We start from the raw sequence: 20,665 nt of genomic DNA on the forward strand, positions 1-20,665 counted from the left end.
CATTCCTATACAAATGCTGTTTCAATTATTATGCGCATGTAATCAAGTAATCTGCTGATAATGTTCATTTGAGGTCCTTTCATACAAGTCATCATATAGAAAAAATTTAAAACTGTGGGTATACTTTTATTTTACTCCATGATATTGGATCTTAAGAACAGCAGCTTGACACTATACACTTTATTTTCCTGCCTGTTAAAGTTACTGTGAGGAGCTTTTAACTGGTTAAGAAACTGTCTCAGTTATACTGATAATAATACTGATGCCTCTCTCTCTCTCTCTCTCTCTCTCTCTCTCTCTCTCTCTCTTTATATATATATATATATATATATATATATATATATCAGCGAGAAGATCTGCTTTTTCCATATAGTTGTTCTCAATGAACCAGGCCTGAGAGGAACAGACTGTCAGACCCTGCTGCAGTAAAATGAGAGGTTCTCTAAAGGAACTCTGGTGCTTAGAAACACTACCACTTTTGTCCACAGGGACCGAAAAAAATCATCACGAAGTGAAAGTTCCTTGTAAAAGCTTTAAAAATGTAGAAATACAGTGAAACCAGAGCCAAGCTGTGGCTTAGTTACCTCTTGGCACTACTGAAGTTACTGTATTTGTAAACAGCACAATACCGTTTTAGGCTATAGCTCAATAATAATTTGTAAGCTATATTTTTGAGAATTACTGTACTGTATAATAGTGTTGAGCTAAACACAGTACAATAATTTAAATTGCACAGTACTGTATTTTGGAATTTATATTCATGTAATAAATACACAAATGTAAATTAGATGGTAATCTGCATGAGAAATAAAGATAAATGTAAATACAAAATTGGTTTTAACGATCTTATAGTGATCAATTTGACCTGGACAGATGTGATCACTATCAGAGGTTTCTCCTGTTCCAATAGTCCGATGGTCTGGTGACTGAAAGCTCGGCTGTATTTTTTCATGCTTGCAGGAATGAGGAGCCTCCCTAAAGCAAATTCCTACCAATAACTATTATTATAAATAATGTTTATTCTTGACTGGTCAAATGTGTTACATTAAAATACAAAAAAATAAAACGTTGTTGAGTAACCCCTGTCACACAGTATGTGAAAGTCAAAATTTCAATACTTATATATAACGACAATAATATGTCCTAAGCATGAAGCATGTCCTGTAACAAAAGCAAGCACTGGATTATTGGTTTATCTGTTTTGTTTTTCATTTTGAAGTATGCCCCTTTCAGATACAGGACGTTAATGTCTGAATAAGAGCCTGGGTGTTTTTCCCATGAAAGCGTTACATACATGTGAGCAAACAGATCCTAAAGGAGAGTCCTAACTTAAAGTTTTTGGACGCGTAAAAATCACGTTCTGTGTGAGAGTACTCATGACAAAAACATAAGTTTGAAAAAATATATTGACTTGCAAATAATTGCACGAAGAAAAAAAAAGTAAATTGCAGAATACGTTTTAAAATCAATTTTCGATACCTCCTGTGGAAGGACTGATAACACACTCTAATATCAGAATTAATTTCTTTAATATCAGAGCTATGTTGAATGACAATAGATGATAAATAGATGAAGCAAGAGATTCATGAAAAGTTTTTTTTTTTTACAAAGTCTTTTATTTGTGTTAAATATTTATTTGTTGATTAAAAAAAAGGGTGAAAAAATGTTGATATAAATTATCAAAAAATATGTTATATTGGTACTGAAACAAGCTGTATATTGGCACCAACATTTAAAGGCGTCACCACCGCTACTTAAAATAGTTTTTTGGAAACTGACCAACATCGGCAAAGCTCTATCAGTCTATCTCCACTTTCCCCCATTTATTCCTTGATAATCCAAGTTTCCCAGACATGTTAAAGGAGGGAGGGATTAAAGCAGGGGAGAGGAAGAAGAATGAGGAGGGGGGGGGGGCTGTAGTCTTTCTGTGCAGGAGGAGAAAGCTGTTCTACCATCCCAGCTCCCCAAAGTATCATTATTAAAACACTCACTTCAAAAAGGGGGAGGAAAGAGAGGGAGAGAGAAAAAAACAAGGGAGGAGAAGAGACAGAGATGAACGCGGGGAGGAATAAAAAGGGTCCGACACAAAGGGGGAAGAAAAAAGACGAAGGAGCGGGGATCCCCCACTGGACAGAGTAAAAACAAATTAAAAGAGCCCTTATAAAACACAGATGCTGCAAAGAAAATAAACTTCACAAGATTTACTGTTTTGCAAAGGAATCGGAAGACTGGTGGAAAAGCCATCAAGTCTTTTCTCCTCCTTTCTTTTTTTCTTCCTCTCTCTCAGGTAACGTTGCGGCGGAGGGATCTATCTCCTCAGCTTTCCCTTTCCCCGCTCTCTTTTCTCTTTGTGCGCCGCTCCTGCTTGTCTGCTATTTCCAGCTGAAGCTCAGAGTCGAGGTCAGGCGGGCCTGTGTGAAAATGGCTTCCTGCCCGGTCCCCCGCTCCCAAACCGCAAGCTAATGGGGGAGCTTTTATTAACAGCCCTATTTGGGAACATTTTTCTAACGTTTTGTATTTTCATTGACATTTCTCATGTCAGGGAGCTTAAAAAAATCAGACACCCTACAACAGCAAAAATACAAATAAAATCCCCAGGACTGATTTAAAGAGTGAAACATGCAGAATATGGCAACAAGCATGGTGCTCACAGCAGTTTGTGCTGTAATGAAGAGGGGGAATACAGAAGCAGAGCATGTCTACATGCTAAAACACCCATGCACACTTCCGACAAGCAACTCAGGCAGAGGACAATCATCTGAAAGGAACACACACACACACACACACACACACACACACACAAACAGCACCCTGAAATCAGATCTCCAAATTTACAGCATGTCAGTATTTACACAGCTTCATCAGACAGGACTGAGTCACTGGCAAGAAGAGCTGGGTGGGGGTCACACAGCCCCACTCGATCAGATGACACTCACACCCCAACATTGTGTGTGTGTGTGTGTGTGTGTGTGTGTGTGTGTGTGTGTGTGTGTGTGTGTGTGTGTGTGTGTGTGCGTGCGTGCGTGTTGCCATCATCTGATTTGGGTCAAGGAGCTAGTACCTCACGGTAAAGAGGGACGGGTTATAGCTAATGATTGGATGTTTGGGAAAGCAGGAGAGGGTGGTGGGGTGGTGTGAGAGGGGTGGAGGGGGAGTGTGTGTGTGTGTGTGTGTGTGTGTGTGTGTGTGTGTGTGTGTGTGTGTGTGTGTTTGGGGGGGTGCATGCTGTGCACACACACATCACAGACACTTACAAACCAATTCAGAGAGATCAGGGGAGGGAGAGACAGTTGGAGGACGACAGGGTGCATCAGATGGTTCGTGTTGTTTCTTTCAAATGTTCTCAATCACAAAATGGAAGTTAAATGTATGAGAGATGGAATGAATGGCAATAAGCGGACTCAAATTTTAGTCAATCAATAAATTAAAAGAAATCCAGATTAGAAAACATTTTTAAATAAAAAAAAAAATAGGACAATGAAAGAAAGAACATGTAAAGAAGTTCTGACAATGTCTTATTGATATTATATTTTGTTCTTCTTCTCTCCCTCTCTGATTCACGCTACTAAAGTGTGCGGCCGAAACACAAGTGGTATGCAAAATGTGAAGTTAATAACATTATGTTTATTCAAAAATGTAATGCAGGGAATCTTGAAACCCCTATGCAGACATTGTACAATGTATGATATAGGATTGGACCAATGTTAAACATATTTAATAAATATTGAAAATAACGGATTTTGAGTTTAATTCAGGATCTTTTGTTACTATTAGCATTTCTTGCTCTTACACCTGCACTCTATCTATTCTTTACTTACTTATACCTGCACAAGTTCATACTGACCATACTGTAAACTGTACTATTAATACTGCATATCTATCTAACATATCCATACCTTCCCCACACTATTTAATTACACCGTCGATAGTACTGTTCATTCTGTATATTCTCCTACATAACTCTACACTTGACTGCTTTCTGGTTGGATGCTTAACTGTTGTGTTGTCTCAGTACCTGCACTTTAGAACAATGAATATAATCTAACACTTTTCAATCTCATCTCAGACTAATTGAAGTAATTTATTTATTTTAGTTAGATTTGGCAGGACCTAAAGTGAGGCCTGCACACGGTTAGGCTCCAACTAAATACTTTACTTCTCTTTTAAAGTTGATGTTCCGACATCTATTTGGAGCCTAACCGTGTGCAGACCTCCTCTGTGCCCTGCACTCAAGTACTTTTTGTATTTGCCTGGATGTCCCTCTCCTGAGGACCCAAAGTATGACAATGCCTTCAAAGAGAACAGCAACCAGCATCAATGAGACAAGGGGGAAAAAATAGAAGACAAAACAAAATCATAATTTACCGGAACACAAGACAAGGAATTAATTGCATATTGCCTGTATGAAATATGTATTACAAAACAAAGACAATTGATATTTCCAAGTATTCTTTTTCCATCTGAAACAAAATGACCTTTGTCATTACAAGTGATAACAAACAGATCAGAGTGAAGCCTCCTGAGCCGGCCTCCCGCTCAGAGAGGAGATTGGCTGCATCCGTCAGTCTGTCTGGCTCTAAATGCTTCTCCTCTTATAACCCAGTGGTCCGAAGGAGGAAACAATAAGGCCGGCAGAGAGGAGCTAATAAGACGTCTGCGCCGCTGTCACAGCGCTCCTCTACTGACTTTATGAGCGACTGGATGAAGACGATGACGTCAAACTGGAACGTTCGACATTTCCTTCATGATTAAATAATACGAACAGTGATTTCCCCGCAGTCAGTGCAGAGTTCAGTCCATTCTTTTCTTTAATGAGGTTGGTATTTTGTTATTTGTTTTTATCACAGCAGCCCCGTCTTTTTTTTTCATCTGCATCAATAATCAAACATCCCGAGCCCTCGCTGGCTCCACACCACATCCGAAAACACACACACATTGCGGTCGCACATATAGATCTGGTTCGATGTCGCCGTTTCAAAGTAACCCTGTTCTAATGCTGATTGACTGCAGCAGAGAAAAAACGCGGGGCCCATTTGATCCAAATTTAGCCAGTAGAGTCTAAATGAATGGTGTGTCAAACACACTTAGACGTGATGGGAATAAACAAGGACCAGGTTATTATTACAGGACTGAAGGTGTCTTCCTTTTTAAAAATGAAATCTATAATGTTACTTTTACATGTCATGCTCAAAGATGACTAGTGAGTATTGCATATGCTTGTAGACAACATTGCATTTATCCTTGAATGTCTTGAGGAATGTCCTACCTTTTATACAGCACACCTACCATCGATTAGTAAGTAGAAAATAAGGTGATATTTTGAATATATTTTCTACACTGGAACTAATCAGGTTCCACAACTTGCCCATAAACCTGACACTGGTGTAACGCTTTTACTTCCTTTAAGAAAGAAAAAAAAAAAAAGTGAAATGAGAGAAAAATAAAGTAAAGCAAAAAGTGATCGGGACACTGCAGCAGCAGAACAAAGGTGGGATGTAAAACCTATTGATCCAGTGACAATGGAAGGCTTTGGCTTTTCAGAGCATTCACTTTTCACATGGTCGGCAATAAGCTTGAAGCCACAAGTGCCTTCTCTGTGTAATGGCAAGCCAGCTTTATTTCTTTATCTCTACCTTCCAATTTTGCAAATCAAATAATGATGAGTGCAGTGGCGGGCACCCAGTGATAAGAGGGTTTAGTGGTTGTGGAGATTGAGTTATTAGGGTTCGTGTAAAAAAAGGACAGAGGTCTCTGGCGGGGCCCGAACGCCAGCCAAGATACATATTCCTCGCACTGTGTATTTTTGGTTGCTTTAAAAGCCCTAAAAGTACAGGGGAAGGCTAATTTTCAGAGTAAACAGCTTGTTCGATTGCAGTGTGGTTTTGCGCTGAGCTCTCCGTTTATTGACTCAAGCCGAGCTGGGCTCTGGCTGCTCTGCCGACCACAGGGAGAAGCCTGCCGACGGAGCCTGCAACAAATACAAGCCGCTAACACTAGCTTACCTTTGATGGCACACAACTGTTAAATCAAATGTACTGAGTAATGTACAAAGCCTAATCCTCTTGACTATACGGCAGGTTGAGGGGAAAAAATGCTTTTAAAAGAACATCTGCTCCTTTTAGAAAGCTATTTGTCATTTCACATTTCCTGCTGACGAACAATTTGTAGGTTAAATTATTAAGATATTTACTGAATGCGCTGTTGGACTCTATGCGTCCAATGAAACATATTAATTATGAGAACCAAACACTGCTCAGAAAAAGAAACAAAAAAACATTTTCATAGCAGTTTAGAAAAATGTTCAAAATACAACATATAAAGAAAAAACATTTTCACTATCTCCACCATCTGCAATGTCTAAAGACAATTAAAAAGGACCCAAAATACCCAAAAGACAATTACAGCTAAGAGGCCTCTATATTCAACAGAAAAGTGTTCAGACTGTCTCTGGAAAAATCTAACTCCAAAGGAGGGCTGCAAGTTGTTTTAGCTGGAGGAAGTGACCATTCATTAAGAAAGCCAGAGAAATGACCCCGCTCTCTCTCCGTTGTTAGATTTGTATCAGAGCAAAACCCTTGCAGCACAACTCAAGCTTTTCAAGTCCTTTCCTCTCTGTTATAGAGGCGGCTGCTCCGCTCCTCCCTCTCCCAGCGGTGGGAATCCTGACCACACAGCGCCACACGGAGGACCGCTCCGGTATTAAAACAAGATTTAATGCACCATTCCACGGCTTTGGGTTATCAAAGTGAACTACTGACATCACTTACAATTCATATATCCTTCATTAGTGATCTCCAGAGCAATGCGCTGTACTCTAGTTAGCTAAGCACAATCTAATGCTTTGAAAGAATTAAGAAATATTCAAGTTACAAAGTTTTTGACAATTGATATTCCCAGATGTTCCCCAAAGTCACTGTTCCTGTTTATATGTAGCTACTCATGGAGACACAGAAGTACAATACAAATGCTCAAAGACGAAGAAAAGGAAGCAATGCTACTGTCAGAATAAAAGAGTCTGAACTACATGTCAGGGGTGAGTGTCAGCGCACACATTGTGTGTTTGTGTGTACAGATGAATGTGAAACGTGGGACAGGCTCAAACAGGCCGAGTCAGCTCTGACCCGTTCTCTTTCTATTCTATATGGTCTCTGCTGGACTACACAGAGGCACACAACACACCGCCACTTTGTTTTGCCTTTGTTTGTGTTTGTGTCTAAAATGTCACGTCAATGGTCAGAAGTTGAATAAAAATGCCTGAGCACTACAACAATTGCTTTTTTTTTCCTTTTTACAGATGTTGATTACTGAACTATGGAATACATTGTCACAAGATGATCTGAAACTGAAAAATTTAATATTATAATTACATAATGAATTTGGGACATTTCTAGGCAATATAATGTATGTTGTGAAACAAGGTTCATGGTAGTTAGAACAACAATTAAAAAGTATATCTTTGCATTTGTTTTGCTAGCTTGAGCACTCTTCACTACCGTGTGTGGCTTCTTCATCTTCTGTGTTCTACTTTATACGACTGCACCGACTGTGTGAACTCCAACAGAACCTCACTAAAAATGCAAACGCTTTACCAGAACATGAAATCAGCTTTACATTAAGGTAATGGACTTTATATTACATTTGGATCAGCCAAAAACAGAAACAATTCAAATGTGGTTATTTTACCCATAAATCCTTTCTCAATTGTTGACAAAACATTCTCACCACATTGTCTGTTTAGTAGCTGATAGCAGCTTTCAGTTGTAACACGCGATCTTCCTAAATTTGATTGCTTGACTCTTTCACCCACTCCAATTTTGGGTTGGGGGATGAGTCAGTTGCAGGCGTGGTCAGCGCTGAGAAGGCTGTGAGGCTAGAGATGTCCTAGCAATGACAGCGGGATGTAGAAGTAAGAAAAGGGAAATTAAATGAAAAACCATGATGAACATGTGGGCCTGATGTGGCTTTACCGATGCTGGTTAGCTCCGTCTCAGGCTGGGTCCAAAGCAGACAGCTCATCATGCTGACTGAAATCTGGACAAGTCATCTCTCTCACTGTTTCACACTCTGTACACGCTTTTGAAAGGAACACGCTAACGTGATCGGGTCAATCCGTGCGAAACAGAGATTTCCACATATTCAACTGTACTCTGTCACTTTTTAAATTTACAGTACCTACACCGTCAAAAGCAGGGTCACAGCGAGGTCGTGTACATACGTGTTACACACCAGCAGTTATGAGGTAATGTTTCCTCGGCAGAGAGTTGGTGTTTTTCACCACAGGACGATGAGTGACGATGGGGGAGCACTGGCGGAGGAGGGAGGCGAGATAAAACACAAGTCCAAACCCAAATAAGCAAGCCGTCAGCCTCTAATAGCAGAAAGGAAGTGTCCCTTTATCAACAAGTGAATTAACAGTTTCCCGTCACACCTTGTTTTTTGCCTCCCCCTCTCGCTCTCTGAACCAGCGCCAGGGCCCAGATGGCCCAGTGATCGGACCACCGGGGCTTCTGCTCGGTGAGGAAACAAATCTGTTGCACTGACTAATAGCCTCATGTTGATGTTTTATGGTCGGGAAGTGTATGACCGGAGCTGTGTATACACACTAAAGGCACCAGCGCCTGTTGAGAAATGCACACCGAGTCATAACTGTCATGAGAATGTACCAGAAAAAGGGAGAAATTTTGAGGGCAGATTAAGAGGGCAAAGTACAGCCCTTCACAAAGAAATATGAACATGGATCAAATGACAAAATGATTATGATCAAGTTGTTTTTTGGAACGTTCAAAACCCGTGTGCACTGCACACTGCTGTATTATATAGCACGCTGTGGTTAGATGTGAAAAACATCTGAATAATAAAAGTCGACGGTGGCTGCCATGTGCCGGGTATAGCCTCAATAACCTCTGCCCTGTGCACAGAAACTGCACTCACTAATCAAGCCTTTCATGCGCCGGGCCGCAGACGAACTTTACAGCGTGGGACGCTCACATTATAGGTCATCACCTCAAATGACAATACGTGCAACGCACAGAGAAAAGGCCTTGGGGAAAAGAAAAAGGGGGGGGGTATACTGTACACGTAGGGACGTACAGCGATGTAAATAGCCGTTCCAGATCTTAACAGTGACAAGACGGCAGCCAATTGCAGCCTCTATTTTTAGGCCTGGGCTGGCAGCTTTGAGAAGGATGTGTACTTTTCTACAGTTCCTTCCCAAAAATCAACGCTGTCCTCGCTGGCGACAATCACAGAGCAGCTGTTGTGGCTAGGTGGCCCGGCCCCGACTTGCCTCACCCCGCTGCTTTCTGCCAGCGCAAGACAAAAAAAACCACCTTCACTGCCCAGAATTCACACCCGGCTCGCAAAAACAGGCGGAAGGCAGACACAAAAGCAAATGTGACTCAATGTGTTTGCATCCGGTGAAAATTGCTCAAATTATGGAGTTTTTATCAACGCTGGTGGCAGCGGTAGTGGTGGAGGAGGCTGGCGTTCTAAATTTACATGTGGCAGGATGTCTTGGAGCCGATATCTTCAGAATGACAGACACGCCGAGACCTACATGACCTTGCCCCACAGGGATCTCACTGAACTGATAATGACCTGTGATATGCACTTTCTGGCACTTTATGGTTAGCACCATGTAAATATATGTCTCGTCTCAAGGGTGAGGATCATCTTGTTTTGTGTGACAAGTCTAGTTTATCTCTTGAGTCCCAGAAACACCCAGAGAGGACCCAGAAATGCTCTGTACAGTAAATACAATTGTAGAGTGCAAATTCTCCATTGCTGTGACCATTAAATAAAAAAGGGCAGCGCTGCAAAAAGGGCAAGAAAACCATATCTTATCACCTTTTATTTAAAACACAATTGCATTAGATTATTATGCATAACTGCTATTGAGACTTTTTTAAGTAAGATATTGAATCTACGCGTCTATAGAGGCTAGATGTCCCACAATGCAATGCCTCATCTGCAATCTGTCAATTATGGCAGTGGTGCGAAACAGGATTAAGTAACGTCAAACAAAACCCATCATTGAATGCTTCAGGAACTCACAGATCAATGCATAATGTGTGTCCTATCAGCATACATAGACACATATATGCTGTAGGGTGCATGCATGCGTTTTTCAGAATTCTGCTTATTTGTAGAATTATTTGCAGTATGGGTAAAAAGGTGCAGGTGCTTTCAGAAACACGTGTGATGTCTTAAAGCGCACATAACAAAATAAAGGAAGGTCACAGTAACATGTTGAGCTCATACAGTGTGGGACACTACTGTATGGATGAGGTTGTAACCCTTTAAGTACACAAAGTGACTGACTTGTAGCTCACACAGAGAGGGGCTTTGTGTTTTTTATCAGAGCGTGAGCTAGCGTCTGTATGGTATGGATTAACACCTTGATAAAAGCAGTGTGAAACCTGACTTCAATTTCCTGTGGATTATATTCTATACTGTAAAATATTAGAGTTATGAAAACCTTCAATTTCCCTCTTAAGAGTCGAGAAACTTCACTGCAGCGCCACTGACGTATTTGAGTCTGACCTGCTCCTTTTTGTATTTCACCATAAAAAAAAAAGATCTGCAGATAGTTTATCTTCTTTAAAAGTATACACACACACACACACACACACACACACACACACACACACACACACACACACTCAATAAGGTATCACTGCGAGGACTAATTGTTGACAGGTGGCCCTAATGCTCTCCTTTGAAACAAAAGTGTGATTTACGACCATGCTCCCCGAGACCCCGGCTTTCAGCGCTGCTGCTACTACAAACTTATCTTTCTCTCCCTCTGTCTGCCTGCCGCTCCTCCTCCTTTATTCCGCCCCGCTCTATCTCTCCTTCGTTTTCTCTCAATCGTACCTCATTACTTTGCTCACTCACTTTCACCTCCTATCCCACTTTGAAGTTGCTGTCCCTCTTTGTCTGTCATCGCAGCAGAGCAGTGACTCTCCAAAGTCAGACATCCTTTTAATGTTTGATGGCCTATTTTTCACAGTGTGGAGGAATGTGTGTGTGTGTGTGTGTGTGTGTGTGTGTGTGTGTCGGGGGTTACAGAGGGGTCTGGCTGGGTCTAGACAAGGGAGACAGGACGGTGAGAGGAAGCAAGGGCGCCATCTTTCAAACGAGTGTGTACGTGGCAGGGGGTGCAGTGAGAGTTCTAAGGGGGGGGGACTTTACTTTGTCACCTATTCCGGCCTATGAGGACTGAAGAAATAAGCGATATGGTTACCTGTCCTATCACAGTATGTGTCATTTTAATAGTATATTGTAATATTGTAAAAAAATAACCAGATGAGACCGTCTGTGTCTAGTCAAGTTAATTAATTGAGATCATATTTTACATCACGCTAATGCAAAAATATTTGGAATTCAATATTATCTTAAAGTTGTCCTGCTCACTTTGTTCACAATGGCCTTCTACAACGACAGATATTAAAGAGAAGGGTCGTTTGCTTTGGACGGTATAACGAAAGCTGACCCAGACATGATCCACTCAAGACCATCTTGCAATCAAATGACACCAGGCATGTCAAATCGGACCAGGGGCTTAAAGTGTGTGTGTGTGTGTGTGTGTGTGTGTGTGTGTGTGTGTGTGTGTGTGTGTGTGTGTGTCTGTGTGAGTCTGTGTGTGGGTGGCTCCTTCACCACACAAGGGAAGTTGATAATTAAGAGTAAACTGTCAATAATAATTTAGCTTCATTTAATTCTGTTAAACAGTTTAGCAAGAAATGTTAAAACGTTTTTAAAAAGCTGAGATGAACTCTAAAAGGAGAACAGCTGATCCATCTTAAAGGGTCGCCGACCCAACTTGTTGCTAACATTGGAGCTAACCCCCTTCACTTCAATCAGCAGGTTGACGCTGCCTCTTGCTCGGTTGAGACGCTATCGCCGTGACAAAAACTGTCCACAGACAGAGAGACAGAAGTATGTAAACAGCTGGCAAAGTGCTCTAAACCTCCTCCATTAGGTGTCTCCAGGACCACATTTTGCCATGATGACTCACAGACAGACTCTCTAAGCATCGCTGTCGCGGCTGGTAAAAAAGCTGTCAACCTGAACAGATCCACACTGGCAGCAGCATAATGTGCTATTAATTAACAAATAGAGTGAGTAACTATAAATGACATTTGTCTTGCACTTCACAGGTTACACTCTCCAGTGAGGAAACTTTTTACCCAAAAATAAATTCATTCCTGTTCATGAACACATCTTTGCATCAAAATGAGACTGAAGATTTTTCGGTGCATTTTTGTTTTGCTCTCTACTATAGAGTACACTACTCCTCTACTCTTTTTAACAGGCTACCGCTGTACATTGGGATTGGATTGCCACTTATGGTTGTTAGGAAACGCTTGATTTGATATGCAGCAGACTTTTTTTATGAGCGGGGCACATATTTTAAGTTCCATCACGTTCATTTAATTGTGGGAAGCCAAAATAGTGATCGCGATTAACATTAGATTAATTGTGCTCTCATGACACCCATCCCCTAAAAATGCCATTTCATCCTACAAGGTATTAGTATTTTGAAGGGTTAAGGATCTGGTTTCCACTCCAGTAATCTGAAAACCATCTAGTGCAATGAGTGTATAAAACACATGATACTAATATATTATGTAAAATGAGCCACTGGTCAGTTTCAGTCATTTGGTTCTCTGAAGTGTTTACCGAGTTCTTCACCTCGCCCTGGCTGCAGTACACCTATCAAAGCTCAGGGCTATTCCTGGAAAGCCATGACTAATGACAACTGTGATATTTTACACTGAGTAACACCTCTGGGGTCAAGCAGTGCAGTTGACACAAAGTGTGTGTTTATCAGTGTGTCTCTATGTCAACTAGGGACACACAGACAGTGTGAGCGGCCTGCACTGCTGTTTGACAAACAAGGTAGACAAGGTTGTGGCAGACCGATCAGAGTCCCTGGAAAAGAGCTACTGAGATGACCAGTCACTGGAAACACACAGAGATACACCGAAACACACACACACACACACACGCGCGCACGCGCACGCGCGCACGCGCGCACGCGCGCACGCGCGCACGCACGCACGCACGCACGCACGCACGCACGCACGCACACTTGGACTCAACTGTAGCAACATCTAGCCTGAAGCTACATATACTTATATTAAGATTTTTTTTAGTCTCCTTTTAGCTCATTATTATCTCCGCCAGGAGATTATGTGTTCGGACGTGTGAGTTTGTGCATGCATGAGTGTCTTCATTCAATCAAACATCACAGCAGGCACGTTTTTAGTTGAGCTTGTTGTTTTGGTTACACAGCACATCCACGGTGCGGTTCAGCTCTCATCAACCTCAGTAGGCAGCCAAGATCTGTGAGAAACATCTCGCAGATAAAGATCAAGATACTTTTCTCAGAAGTTGGTTTAACCAGGTGGCTGGAAACACGACTCCAAAAGAATGCTTGTACTCTGTGTGGGCTGGATGTGTCAATAGTCAAGAATATGGTTACTCAGGATCTGTGAGTTTGTTCGTTCAGTCGGAAGATCAGTGCTGAAACGATTAGTCGATTGGCAAATTAACCAGCAACTATTTTTAAAATCCAACTCTTTTATCAAGCAAAAATCCTCTGGTAAGAGCCTCTCAAATGTGAGAAGAAACTATTGTTCACAATTACTGATCTTTTTGGATCAGTGTCATCATGATATGACCCTGTAAAGTCTACATCGCCTCCAGCATGCTGCTCACTAAGATGCCATCCTTAACACGCGAACAGGAAACAACATCAGCAAGCCCCTCCTCACCGTGCAGTGGAGACCCCGACGGGCTGCTGGACAGGCCTGGTATGGGGCTACAACGGCCCCCGATGCCTCCTCCAACTAGGATGCAGCCACCTCCTCCTATGCCTCCTCCTCCCAACGCAGCCACCCGGTTCAGCTCCTGTTCGATCTCCTCCAGGCCAGCGCTCTTTTGGAAGCGAGACATCCGGTTGACCACACGCGGGGACATGTGCGTGCGGGCACAGGGTGCACCGCCATAGGTGTTGACAGGAAACACGTGGGTCGTGCCGCGGAGGGTGCTGATGGCTACCCAGCGACTGTCCTGGCTGAAACACATGTCCTGGACCTGGACAGAGACAGGACAGAGGTCAGGGGACAGTGGGAGGATGAGACAGATAATGTGCATAACATATGAAGGATGAAATTATTACACTACATTTCCAAACACTTTGCTCATGATTGAGTCTTAAAGAGCTCTGACAACAACACATCGTTTTACAAATGATTCAAAACGTATCTATATTATAAAATGTTCAAATATTGAAAGGTGAGGAGCGACAGAAATTGTGACAGTGAGAGGCAGCGGGTGTATCTATCCGACAGTGTTGTTTTAAGTATGACTTAAATCTGAAGAATGTCTCTTCTTACAGTGAATATCTAGATGGTACAAACGCACTGCTCCCCTGGCTGGATGACACAAAGTGATGCATATCACGCCATCCGACAGACCCTCGCCGCCAAATGAGCGGGGAGCTCCATAATGAGGAAGGACATATAGTTCATTTGCACATACCACCCACAATGCAAAGCAAGTTGTAAACTGGCAAAAGTGTTCCTTTCAGTGCAATATTTAGACGTTTTACATGGGTTCATACCCAGCCGTTAATGTGTATGTCACGTGAATAGTGACTACTACTGTTACACGGGTGTCCTGCCATGACAAAAGATCATGACCCCGTTACTCATAAGCGTCTCAGGGCTAAGATGATGATGAAGTCCATCTTAAAAACCTTCAAACTAAAGAAGTGTTTAAGAGCATAGTAACTGAGACACTCTCGGACAAATAAAACTATGTTTTACTGACATTTTTATTGTTTTTAGTCTGGTCTCATGAACACCAATGTTCTTTATTTGATGTAAAATGTTTGTAGAAATGTTACAGCGTGTGTGGAAATAGGACCCTGTTCTGACCTTGAGTGTAGGAAAGACAGTGACAGGGATCATTGACAGACTTCCACGAGCTAGAAATGGACTTTTAGTCACAAGTGATTCTTGATGTATAATGTGCTGGTCAGCTTTCAAGGTATGGATTTCAATATAGATGACTTCTGTTTCTCCTGGCAGTACACTTGTTACCAATATACTTGTAACCGTCCTTGGACCACCCAGACACATTATGCTCACTGATCTTTGCTCCTGGTTTGGTTTCAGCAGCTCCATCCAGTTTTCTATACTGCCATTAACTGGATAGATACTTTGAAAATAGGCTAAATTTCTTCAACACTAGGTCTGCCATCACGCTGTCACACAGATGAACAAACCTGCATGTCTGAGGTGATAAAAGTCGACCAGGGTCACAGGATTAGAAAACAACTTTGTCAAAGGTGACAATGTGATACGAGCTCGGTTGCAGGTAAAACCCTTTGTTAGCTCTCCTCCTCAAACAGTGACAGAATCTCAGGGAGCAGCCACTTGAGAAGATAGCATCTCCCTGAGCATGTCAGACATGCAGGAAACCAGACAGATAGGCTGCAGGAGACAATACAAGCAAAGGAGTGTGGGAGAGAGAAAATGAAAAAAAAACACAAAGGAGCGATGAGGTGACAGAGCGCTGAAACAGCATCTATCATTCGACAAACAGTAAAAAATAGAGGCCTGAGAAAGTGGACGGGACTGGGGAGAAAAGGAAAAGGTCCAAGAGAAAGTTACTAGGAGGAATGTCTTACTCTTTAGCCAGGAAGCCAGTCAGCCAATCAGAGAGACAGCTCTACTGCAGGCCTCTCTAATCTTTTGCCAGGTCAGACTTGGTAATTGTACCTAGCAATGACAGTTAATGGGGCATCTTCTGCATACCAGACAGTCACTTTACTTCACAGAGATGAGTGAAAGAGGAGGCCTGACCTCTGCTTGATGAGAAAGGGCTACTTTGTGTGTATCGTAATTGGTCGTAATAGACCTGTCAAGGCTCCAACTGTAAATGGGTGCCTGGACTTTACTGTCAAATCCATTTTATCAGGCAGGAGATTACCTGAAGGGTGACTGAGTGTGACAACCACGCAGATACCAAACAAATGCTATCTCAAAAAAAAGGAGGAATGTAACTGTATTCAGTCACATGCATGAGGTTGCTCATTCCAGAGACGCTGTCCTCGGACACAGAGTATTTGACATGTTTATTATTATCTAAATCAGTGGTGCAGATTAAGCAGCCCTGTTCACCTGAGAGACACACTCTGAAGGAATGACAAGCATGTGACAAAGATGGACAGAGGGATAAGATTGAACAGAGAGGACAGGCATACACATGAATAGAACAGAAGTGTCTCTGCATGAGAATATGAAGACGAGAAAGAAGAGCAAACAAAGGTTTTGTGGTTCACTGTAGGTTCAACCCTTTGCTCCATATTGTTTGTTTACTGGATTACCAATAATAAATAAGAAAGTACCCTGTACAATAATGGATAGTGTGTATCAGGGAACTCCAACTTGTTTTCCCTTTGGCAGCTAATTTGTCAGCTAAACAGAAATTTGAAAGTGGCCTGGAGCTACTCATAGCCCAGAGTTGCACTTTGCCAATAGCTGTAACTTGTATGGTCTTTTATGAACTGCACCTTTACCTTCTCTGTTTGCAGACTGCTACCAGCCGGAAAGTCCCATGAAAAGTTGTTTGGTGAAGTGGCGATCTTTCCCTGACCGACACACACATTTCTCATTGACATTTTTTGCCTTTTACTGGTTTGGCTTTATTTATGCGGTCATTGTCAGATCTGGTATGCGCTTGCTCATCTGCTAACTTCACCCAATGTGTGCTGATGTTGCCAAACTTTAAAGCAGCGTTATTATTTCAACCCATTCAACCGTTTCAACCAGCAAATAACTATTTAGTGTCAGAGAGGGATGGGATGTCTGTGTTTTTGATTCTATAGAAATGAAAACAGGTTAATAAAATTAATTTGTGTTATCTAATATATGTTTGTACAGAGTGCTGCAGGAATGAGTTCTAAAACCTGGGAATGAGTCAGCATTTTTGCACTACCTATCATCTCAAAGTCAGAGGGTTTTTGATGCGATTACTGTCAGTTATGATTTTAGTGCCACAGCTATCCCCGGCCTCACGTTAAATAATTAAAAATGTGTTTTCATGTAGTTACCTGACTACTGTAAACCTCAATATACATGTCACAGGTCCATAATCAGATGTCTAACTACCCGTGACCCATTACTTTGGTACCACAGCTTACTTATTTTAACTTTGTTACTGATGATGCTTTGGGAGTTTGCAAAGTTCTTGTGTGGAAACCAACGTTGGCCAAGCGATCAGCGGTCTCTAGAAGATATCTGGCTAAGACCAGGGCTGAGGCTTCTGTATTCACATACCCACAGTACAAACTCTAATTTACATAAAGTTGAAGGAATCAGGTTTCTGCAGAAAACCAACAGCAGCCCGGTTACTGAAGTGCAGGTCAACACCCGACAGGATCAGCCTTCAAAAGCTGTATCACCGCAATCACAGCTGATGGTGCACGGCTGCAAAGTTTAGCAGTAATGGAGTGCCACCCCTGTAACCTCAGTGACTAGCGCGCTCCAGTTTGCCTCGTGGCTCCGCTCCCATCTACATTCGGGTCCTCCTTCAGTCCCTTACATCTGTTATCAGCTGCAGGTCTGTTTACCTGGCCTCGGGTCACTGACAGCCAGCCGCATGTTTGGCCGCTGGAGACAGATAAGGCGTCTCTCCACCCACCTAACTGAAGACTTTATCACTCCTCACTGTGTGTGTGAGTGTGTGCTGATAACCCCTGGCCCAAGCACTAGGCTAAGGCCGGCTCTCAGTGTTTACAACGGGTTGGATCAAAGCAGGCTCAGTGTGCAGCCGGTCAGCGGACCTGCCGTTTGGTCATACATTAACGATAGGCGGGCTGTGAGAATGCGCGTGTGTGTGTGTGTGTGTGTGTGTGTGTGTTTTCCCAGTCAATAAACCTGAACCGAACAAGGCCTGAAGTAGGTTTGTTAAGTAAGCACTTCTAACTTGCACTGCAAAGTCTCTGTGTGTCACGGCTCAGGACTTACAGGAAAATTGAACAGAGGTACAAAACATCTGGAGAAGACTGCATTTCTCCTCAAATGTTACAATTCATAAGTGGCATTTAAAAAAAAGAAGCTCTCTTTTGCATATCTTTATCAGATATGCAAAACAAGAGAAAGAGGGAATCGATTGGAACATGTAATTATTTGCTGCAAACTGTGTGTTAACACATCATGGCTGATTTCTCCGACAAATGGTCTAGCAGTGTGTGAGTGTGCTGTGTGGGGGAGGAAGAGGATGCTGTTTAACTAACCAGACCAGAGAGGCTGCCATTTGCCTGCTGGTCCATACTCACTGAGTGTCCAAATAGCAGCACATGGTGGATTAAAGTCTTGTTTTAAACTAAAGTGCCTGCGAATAATCAGAGTGCTACCTGTTAACCTTTATTCAAAACACTACAAGAAATGGAAATAGAGTATTTCTGTGTATTTGCTCTACAAAACCATCATCGCTGTGCTGCTGTCTGTTGTTGGTCTGTATCACCCGTATTTTGAGCTGGATTCAACTTAGTGTCAAAATTGAAACATCATTTAAATCCCGCCCCTCAAACTCACACTGGCCAATCATAGCTTAGCATCAGAGCTAATAAAGAATAAAGATCTACCCGGCTTCACAAGAACAAAGTTGTTCCTCTCTCTATGGCCAGGTGATACACTGTGATCTGTAGGCTTTGGCTACCATCTTTATCTTTTGAAACTGTTTTTGCTGTTGAATCGGTTTAACATCCTGGATATACCCTTTGCATATTGTAGACCTTTCTGTCTGCTTCTCTCTAAAATCCCTTTTTACTAAAATGTTAGCAGGGAGTGCTATTAGTGACAGTGTGGGCTCCATGGTAGTTCTGACAGTTTAGTAGCAAAGGGGCCTTTCATTTTATATATTGAAAATGGATAATATGTTCAGTTTAACAAACTTAACTGCTAATATTTAATTGTTTTTACAACCTGGATGTTGTTTAAATGTTGTATGATTTTATTTCAATGCCTAAGTCTGATTGAATGCAGCAACTGATCTGACAACACATTATGTACAGCAACTTGTTTGGAAATGAAAATTAAGTTGAAAGTTCAAAATGTTTCCCACACTGTCTACTGAAGACGCTCATGACATTTTATAGCTACTTCAACTCGATGACTGTAGTACTCATGTGTGCTTCAGACCTTGGCCTCAGTCTCCCCACGATGCAGGGTGTAGAGATGGTGAACGGCGCTCTGTGAGGACGCCCATGGGTGGGTGAGAATCTGGAAGACGTGAAAATCGTGGCCTTGAGTGTCGGCAGTCACCAGCAGCATTCCTACAATAAACATAAAGTCATCAACATTAGGAATCATCAAAATAAACTGGTTATCATCATCATCATCACAACTGTTACTGTGTATGTTGTCTAATATAGTCTGTGTTTCATTGTGCTTACTTAAAGTACTGTATGTGTAGTTTTTGCTTTCACATGAATGTGTTGTTTGCTTTACTTATTGCATGCTTCTGTATTGCATGCTTTATTTAGTATTTGTTAGTGGTCCATAAATGAACAATTTCTAATATATTGACTGTATTCAATTCAAATCATACAACGACCATGATGAGTCAGATATAAAGGAAACACGCCATGTTCAAATATGAACTGGATCAACAGATAACGTTGGATCTCACCCAACCCAAAAAGTATCCGCAGCTTTCTAAAAAGTGAAATGACCAGAGACGTTGTATATTGGAGATGCATTTCAAAGATGGAAACAGCTTAAAGCCAAGATGGATTTTAATACTGATGTTGAGTTGACAAATTTCTTCCTCAAGGTTAGCACTAAGCTTCAGCTAAGGTTAGCCAGCCTCGACTCATTTATTATGGCTACTAGTAGGGAAGTGTATTTACAGTAATTTCATCATTCAAGTACTAGCATTAAATTATTATAGAGTACTACAGTATTTCAGTGATCCCGACTAGTGATGGCTAATGTCATGCTAACTAGTGGTGTAACTGTTGATCCTTAATCCGTACAGCTCCCCCCTCACGGTTCAGCACGCATGTGAACCACTGATTAATTACACAGTCTAACATTAACCATCACAGGGTGAAGTTTTACTGACAATCGTTATTTGCAAATATTCAGTAAAATATGGCATCAGGACATCATTTATTTATTTTTCTTTTGTGCAGATCCGATCCGTGAGTTTCATGATCCATTGCACCCCTAATGTTAACACAGGCTAACTGACAATCACACTGGGGTCATGGACGAGCCACGGCTACTACCTCAGCAACAACCAGCATGACAGAAATACACGAGCGAAAACCGCAAGTTTGACTCAAAATTGACTAAAATGTGATAAAACGTGATTACTCTATTGCATAACACTGAATGAATACTGACATCCACATATTTACAAAGATAATTCAAGAGCACAAAGAGGTGATCGAAAAAGACAAAGTCCAGTAGCTTTAAATGAAGGACTCCACTTGTGTCATGTAAAACTGCTTTAAGAAGAAAAGCAGAGCACTCTTTTTTTAAATCACTGAAATTATTACATTACTCAACATATTTTTGCTTGGTAATAATGTAAAAATCACAATCTTGTGAGTCTGGTGTTAATTAGCTGGAGCAAAATC

At 41.7% G+C, this 20,665-nt stretch overlaps 1 protein-coding gene across 3 annotated transcripts in view; it reads right to left on the bottom strand.

Moving 5' to 3' along the window:
* The window catches only part of bcas3 (BCAS3 microtubule associated cell migration factor), a 333,801-nt gene that overhangs the window by 248,178 nt on the left and 64,958 nt on the right, over positions 1 to 20,665 (bottom strand). For all 3 annotated transcript variants that reach the window (XM_068712400.1, XM_068712390.1, XM_068712409.1), the window contains exons 14-15: positions 19,221 to 19,354; positions 13,782 to 14,103 (exon numbers count right to left, since the gene is read on the bottom strand). In XM_068712400.1, the coding sequence (XP_068568501.1) occupies positions 13,782 to 14,103; positions 19,221 to 19,354 (456 nt within the window). The remainder of the gene's footprint in view (positions 1 to 13,781; positions 14,104 to 19,220; positions 19,355 to 20,665) is intronic.

This window comes from Cebidichthys violaceus, unplaced genomic scaffold (assembly GCF_023349555.1).
Source record: "Cebidichthys violaceus isolate CVI_PGR_0920_01 unplaced genomic scaffold, fCebVio1.0.p SCAF_1, whole genome shotgun sequence".
NCBI lineage: Eukaryota > Metazoa > Chordata > Actinopteri > Perciformes > Stichaeidae > Cebidichthys > Cebidichthys violaceus.